This window comes from Megascapheus bottae, chromosome 11 (assembly GCF_031878675.1).
Source record: "Megascapheus bottae isolate mThoBot1 chromosome 11, mThoBot2.hap1, whole genome shotgun sequence".
Taxonomy (NCBI): domain Eukaryota; kingdom Metazoa; phylum Chordata; class Mammalia; order Rodentia; family Geomyidae; genus Megascapheus; species Megascapheus bottae.
In genome coordinates, this window is record NC_143519.1 from 21078618 (window position 1) to 21086235 (window position 7618).

The 7618-nt window shown below is 30.7% G+C and overlaps 1 protein-coding gene across 12 annotated transcripts in view; it reads left to right on the top strand.

The window, feature by feature from the left end:
* The window catches only part of Rbm26 (RNA binding motif protein 26), a 66340-nt gene extending 60280 nt beyond the window's left edge, over positions 1 to 6060 (top strand). For 8 of the 12 annotated variants that reach the window (XM_090341981.1, XM_090341989.1, XM_090341986.1 and 5 more), the window contains 3 exons: positions 77 to 1228; positions 1833 to 1891; positions 5631 to 6060. In XM_090341981.1, coding sequence (XP_090198107.1) covers positions 77 to 166 — 90 coding nt within the window. In that variant the 3' untranslated portion in view covers positions 167 to 1228; positions 1833 to 1891; positions 5631 to 6060. Of the gene's footprint in view, positions 1 to 76; positions 1229 to 1832; positions 1892 to 3374; positions 3463 to 5630 lie in introns of all 12 variants that reach the window. The other 4 variants (XM_090341983.1, XM_090341984.1, XM_090341985.1 and 1 more) reach the window with 4 other exon arrangements.
* The last annotated feature ends 1558 nt before the right edge of the window (positions 6061 to 7618 follow it).

Consider the following 7618-nt stretch of genomic DNA (forward strand, 5'->3'; position numbering starts at 1 on the left):
AAATGTCACCTTTTTTTTTTCTTATTTTTTTTCCTTTTTTTTTTCGGTAAATTCCTAAATACATTTTAACCTAAAGTTTCAGGAAGAGTCTTTGGTGGATGACTCATTACTTCAAGATGATGATGAAGAGGAGGAGGACAATGAATCTCGTTCTTGGAGAAGATGATTTGACTGATCACTGATCTGCATATACTAGAACTGTACCTGTGTTTCATTAGTATTATCTAATGTACTTTTACATATTTGTAAAAACAATTTTTGGTAAAATGTGATGAAGATGGATTTCACAAATAGACAAAAGAGAAGAAAACTACCTTCTGATCCTGTATTTTGAAAGATTGATGTTTGCATTTTATTTCAGTAAACAGTTGCTAAAGACATCACCTAGAACATATGCAATGTTTTTATTACATACTTCTACTGAACATTACAGAATTCTTTGGGTTCTTTGTAATTTAATGAATAGGTTTGAAAATTTATGACCTAATACTTGTTATAACTTAGAGGATTTTGTTTTACTGCAAATAAGGAATGAATTTGCATTTAAAATCTTAATGAATGTTTTCAAAAATGAATTGATAATACAGTACTCTAACTAAAGTCTCCAAGTTATGTGTTCATAATATTACATAGTAGTATGCTTAGGCTTTACTTACTATGTATTAGCCTTTTGTTAGACTTGTGTATGTATTTTACCACATGGGTTTTAATGATAATGGTGTATGACTGCTTTACATATGAGTCCCTTTGCATCTGGATGTTCAAAATAAAGTGGAATGGTCTTTTAAAAAGAAAAAAAAAAAGAGAAAGAGAAAAAAAAAAGAAAATTAAGACAATGTTCCTTGATTTAAAAAAAAAAAAAAGAAAGAAAAAAAATGAAAATAAATAGACCATTCCAGATGGTGATTTGCTTTTCCCTTAGTTTTCACAAAAAGAGCTTTAATCACTAATTTAATAATAATGGTTACCTGATACCTTTACAATAATGTACAATCCAATGTTTAAATTTATTCCACTTCAGTTTGATTTGATCCTATAAATTTTCAACAGATGTCTTAAAACTTAAAAAGCAGGCTGATTAGTTTGGAACAAGACTTCAAGTAGTGCTAACATTTGGTGAATAAGAACATCATATTACATTTTGGATGTATGAAAGAAAACTTGACCATTTGAAGATGTATGAATAAAGAAATGTACTATAGATACTACTTTAGGAAAACACTGTTTGGTAAGTGTTCCAGTCTGATATTTTATGTGTGCATTTCCTGTGCTTGTATAAAAATCTTGGACATTTTCAAAAATTGTGATTTTTAAGTGAATTTCTCTGGCAAGTGAGCACCACCATTGAAAGTTGATATAATAGTTTCCAGGGGGGGAATAAATTTGTAGAATAAGAGGGTTAGAGATTACTATGTTAGATCTTTAAAATTCATCATTTTGGTTGCAGGTATTCCTGCCTCTTTTGAGATTGGTGATGTTATTAATAACATTAAAAAAATCACCTTCCATATTGGGGACATCACAATCAAAATCTGTTTTCTGCCAGCACCAACCTTTTCTGAATGGAGTCATTTGTGAATACCACTTTTATTTTTCTTTTGTCCCCTCACATTTGGGGTTAAAATTTTGTGTCCTTGATACTATTTCATAGGAACATTTTGACTTGAAATTACTTAATACATTTATATTTAAATTTTCAAACTCAAACTTTAGTTGTCAAAATACTACCTTACTCAAACTTTACATAGATCTGATATTTTTATGCAGTCTCTTGTATGTTGATTGTGTGCTATTCTGATTCATTAGGTAAGTTTGTTTTCTTTTCTTTTTAGTAGTCGTGAAAGGTGCCAAATTGGCAGAGGCTCACGTTTCTTCTCTTTACACCAAACAGGTATTATAAAGAAAGTAAATCTTTCGAAGGCCAATTAAATCTCTATGCTGATTGATACTTGGCTTTATAATTAGACTAGGTGCTTTTAGCCTATATTTTAAAAAGTATTGTAAAACTTCTTTGTAATATAACTGAAATTACCTACTCTGTATATTCCAGCATATAAATAATTTCTCTTTCCTAGAATTCTCTAGTAACTTAGAATTTAAAGTCTAAAGCTATGTTGATTTCAATTAGTAAGAAGACAAGTATGTTTTAAGTTTGTTTTCCCTATTATGGCAAATATACCAACATATGTTAGGTTCAATTATACACTTATAGGCATTAATGATTTCAATTATGTATATTTTATGTTGTTATTTGAATTATAAATTTATGAAAATATTTAGTATTAATACTCTTACATACACTTTGATATATTCTCATTTAAAACTAGCTTAAATTCCCACTTTACAGGTAAGGAAACTTAGGCTAATAGAAAAAGAATGACTTAATCATAGTCATATCTACTGTCAGGACTAGATTTAAAGTTAGGCTTTCTGATTTCAGCACCAACTCTAAAAATATATACAAAACTATAATGCTACCTTCCAATTATTAATTTGGTATTATGTTTATATCAAACATGGTAGTTCTGTCTCAGAGGTAATGCACAAAATTGGTAGATTTCTTGGTCACTAGACAGTTCGTGTTTCCCCTCCCGTTTAATACAGCACTTTGTTCATATCTCTGTTATGAATCGTAATGTTGTAAAATAATTTATCTGGTTTATATGTCTGTCTTTCCCACTAGATTGCAAGCTCCTCTAGGAAGGGGACCATGTCTTATTCATCTTTTTATTTCTAATGCTTATCATACAGCCTTGCTCATGTAGACACTTAGATGTTTGGTTGATTAAATAATAAATGAGTGCATATTTACATCTCCAATAATCGGTGACAATTACCTCCCTTGCTAATTCTTAATCAATTTTCAAAGAATCTGTCTCTTGATGGTTTTCTTGGTCATTGAGAGTTTTTTGTTAAACAGTTGGTATGGTTAAGCTTCTTTTCAGAGGGGCTACAAGTTCTGGTGGAGGTATGTATCTGTAATCCTAGTTGAATGAAGTTCTAATACCTTAGAGTACTAAAGATTGTATTTAGTTTCAGTGATTAAATTTTCTATTGGAGTATGAGGTTACAGCTTCCAAGAGCCACCTATCTTGTCCATCCCACTCCTTTTTAAGTCCAAAGATCACCTAGTATAGAGAACTGGACAGTGGTTAAGAGATACTGCTTTTGGTTTCTGTTTTATAACTCTGGGGTCTTAAACAAATCTCCTACCATATCCAAGCTTGTTTCCTTGTCCAAAGTGAAGAAAGCTGGATCAGAAGACTTGAAAGAAAATTTATTGTTATTATAAAGGTGCTATAGAATCAGGTACAGATGTACATAAGTCAGGTAGAGAGTGTTTCTTTACTAACACTTCTCTTTTCCAATTGTAGCTTTTCCTTTTGCATCTAAACACACAGTAAAAATTGGAATATTTGCCTACAATACAAATATGCAGTCAGTGGTCCCATAAATATGGACGTAAGTCCTCCCATCCTTCTCCATTTATAAATTCCTTTCCAAAAGAAACTTTTTGATCATTGGACAGCTTGCTTACTATATATATCTGGGTTGTGCAGGATGAGTTGAAAGTGGGAAAATTGCAAAAGGGCAATATATGTAACCACAGAAGAAATTTGAGGGAAATATTATTGATTAAGAGATTGATTAGGATTACCTCAAGGGATGGTTATGTTGTCATATTACATACTTAATATTTTATGTGTAAACAGTGTTTTAAATGTTATTGGTAATTGTAATAATTTGAAAAGTTAACATTTGATGCCCAAACATTTAAATGAACACGTTGCAGGGATAGAAGACTGTTTCATAGCTTTCATTTTGTTGCAATCCAATCAAGTGTAATATAAAGACAAGACTTACCTGTTTTGGCTTATTACTTGGAGCTGAGCTTAAATGACAACTATATCTTGTTGATAGAACTGTTTTGGGAGACTACTGTATTTCTGTTGTTAGTTGGTATAAGAGCTCAATAAGGAAATATAAACAGTTGCTTGTTTGGTTTGTTAAATCACTGGAGTTATAAAAAAAGTTTTACGGGTTTTCTTACAATATTTTCTTTGTCCCCTTACATATAATGTAGACTAATTATAGAAAAACTAGTTTTAAATACTGGAATTTATGGAATTATTTGTGAGATTGCCTCACAAAAGTCTTACAAAAAGTCTTAGTCTTTAAGTATCCTGCAGTGAATTCCAACATTACAAAATTCATTTTGAGTTTTTCTCTCCAGACATGTCTCCTAAAAACCTATAATCTAAAAATGAAAATTTAATGTAAAACTAAATCATCTTTACAAACTATTTGTAAGGCTGTAAGCAAATTTTCTTTTTCCACTCATCAGGAACTTAATTCCCTAAGGTGTGTATACAAGCCTTTTCAAATAAGGATAGTTGTGTTTTGCTCCCTCTTAACATCTTTACATGCTTATCACATGGAACAAGTAATCTTCTAAATAGCTACCTAAAACTCCTGGTGGGGGAGGCAGGGGAAGAGAAGTCTAAATGAGCATGACTAGCATTGTTTGTCATTTCTGAGGAAAACACCATACTTGCTTAGTAGAACTTTTTTTTATTAACTTTCTTGCAATTTGTGCTTTGCGCTCTCTATCCTAATATAGCTGAAAAGACTTTAAAATTTTCCCTATTTTATGTAGTATTTTTATATTTCTTTTTAAATCTAGGGTTTTTTTAAATCTATATATTCATCTCCCTCTAACAGCAGGCATTGTCTTATTCTGAGATATGTGTGTGTGTGTGTGTGCCTTTGACTTTATGACCTTAGTGCTTATTTTAGAAAGGATAATTCAAGAATAACATGATCAGAATACACAGTTAAGGAAAATTAGGCATGACCTTAGTGCTTATTTTAGAAAGGATAATTCAAGAATAACATGATCAGAATACACAGTTAAGGAAAATTAGGCATTCTGCCATTACTTTGAAATCTCTGGGAAAACTTTTGTTTTTTGTTGTTTGTTTGGTTGGTTGTTTTTTTGTTTTGTTTTGTTTTGTTTTATTTCCTCGCCTTTTGTGGGCTTGGGAATTGTCCCTGAGCTGTCTGGGTAGCATTCTATTACATGGAGCCACAGTGCCATTTCCATCCTTTTGGTGGTTATAATTGGAGATAAGAGAGTCTCATGGGCTTTCCCTCCGGAGCTGTCTTTGAATTGTCATCCTCAGATTTCAGACTCCTGAGGAAGTAGGATTCTAGATGTGAGCTGACAACTGGCTTTCTAGGAAACTTTTAATAACATTCCTTTTGTTTTTGTTTTTCTTCATGATGTCTTAGTTTGATCTTAATTTCTTAAACTTTCTTTGCCTACATGCAATAGCATGAAAATACAATATCTAGTTACTAGATTTCTTAATGAAAAATTTCAATCATAGTCATGTTGCCATACTGTGACTTTCATAGCTTAATATTCTAAGGAAACACAACACAAGGAAGTTTGTTATAATTCCTTTAGTCCAAAACTGATCATTTGTGTAATTTGTCTACATCTTTGATTTTGATCAGTATTTACTGTTAGCAAAGTAGGAGATCAGTTTATGGTGTGATTCATTTATTAGATATATTTGCTATTTTCAAAGTTGTTGTTTTTTTTTAATAGTGTTCTCTTTTTTCAGCAGAGAGAAATCATCTTTGCCTGAATTTAGCTTTGTGACTGCAAGAGCAAGACCAGTCCTGTATGGAGACGACTGTTATCATTCTATCATTTTGTTTGCTCTTCACCAATTTGAATAGATGTTTACATGTACTGTAATTAGCATTCTATCTTTACAGTTCTCTGAGAGTACATCTGAGACCAGAAGTATATCTGAATGTGTACTCTGAAAGTGTGATATTATTCATAAATGTTTTCTTCCTTCTATAGCTTTTTATTTTATAATCACCTTAAAAGAAGGAATAGGGCTTCCTGGTTTATCCTAATATGAAATATGTTAGTCTTAGCCAAACTTAAGAATTGTGTCTGGGAAATCTGTATAGCCTTGAATAGTGTGTTTATTACTGTGAACAATTTAGAATGAAGAAAATGAATTAAAATATCAAACCTAAGTTTGGTTTATTTATTTTCTTGATTTTAGGATGTATTTCCTGGATTAGGATAGTGGCTTAAAATATTTTTAAGCATATGGTAAAAATCCTTTTAAGCACTATTTATTAAATTTATTGGTGTCATTGCTAAGGATAGTGACCCAAATAATTTTTAAAAATATTTTTTAGCTCTTCAAAACCTACAAGGAAAATTACTTTTTAAGTAATAAAAAATGATCTGGGGATTATTGATATTGAAAAATACATATAGTAAGTGTATAATTTACAGTTTTTTCATGCTTTTTTCGTTGTAATCAAGACATCAAAAGCAATTGTAAAAGCAAGGGGAAATAGTCCCATGTGTCTCAACATTGTTAAAGATAGTCACATGATTTTAAAAGTACATACAAATGATAAGCAGTAATGGTTTTTGGATTATAAAGTATACAGCTAGATCTTAATATTCATTAACAGTATCCTTTTTATAAAGGGTATCAAAAATTTTCACAATTCCTGAATATTCATATATTCTTGTTAGAAGTTATACTTAGTATTGACTTTATTAGAAAAGAACAAAATATACTTAATCTGTTGGCTTTTTTTTAAAGTTTAATCCAGCCATGCTTTTTCTCTGCCAAGCTATTCTGCAAACACTTTTTTCCCCTTTGAGTATGCATTGTAATTGTCTTCATGAACAGTAAAAAGAATGGGATCCAAAAATTTACAAATTTGCTGTTCTTTAATGCCAGTTATAATTTAAAATATCTATTTTGATCCATAATGGTTAAAGGAAAAGTATGTATTTTGAAGTTTTTTAATATGTTACTTAGTAGCCCACAAGGTGGTTTTTTTTTTAACTAGGCTGGTTTTAAGTGAATTCACATTTGCAGACGAGCAGAGAGTTGTATAGAGTTCATAAATATTTTCCCAGATGAGTTTGGTATTTTTTAATTTTTCCAAGAATTCTTGACCCCTCCTGTAGTGCTTCAGCTGCTAGTTTAGAACCCAAAGAACATTGTCAGAAGAGACTGTACTTGCTGGTAACACTTTTGATCAGTTAATGTATGTTGACCATGTACTATAATCTTCAACTTTATTTTGTCATCTTTTCCCTGTGCTTTTAAGATTAAAAAAATAAGATAAAACAAAACAAGACATGTCATTTAACAACAGTGATTTGACTAACAGTAAGATCATTGTGTTTTGAAAATTGCTGTGAGATCGAGTTTGTCAGGTGTATGTTAAAGTCCTCATACTGGTAAAGTTCTCATTTAAAAAAAAATTTTTTTGAGTAGGACTCTCATGGAGCTATGTGTAGATAACTGTACAGTCACTTTTGTGTAATTGAATGAAGCAATTTACCTCTGCATGATTGCATTATGGAAACCTTTTATATATCTTTATATTTTTCAGTACTTAGATTTTACACTATTAGCCACTCTAGTCATGCTATATTCTTTTTTTTTAAAGAGTTTATAAATATTTATGCTCAAAATACAGATCAATTGAATATTTTTTGGTCTTGTTTATGAGATATACTTTAAAATGATATAGACCCCTCAAGTGTCTTAGGAAAAAG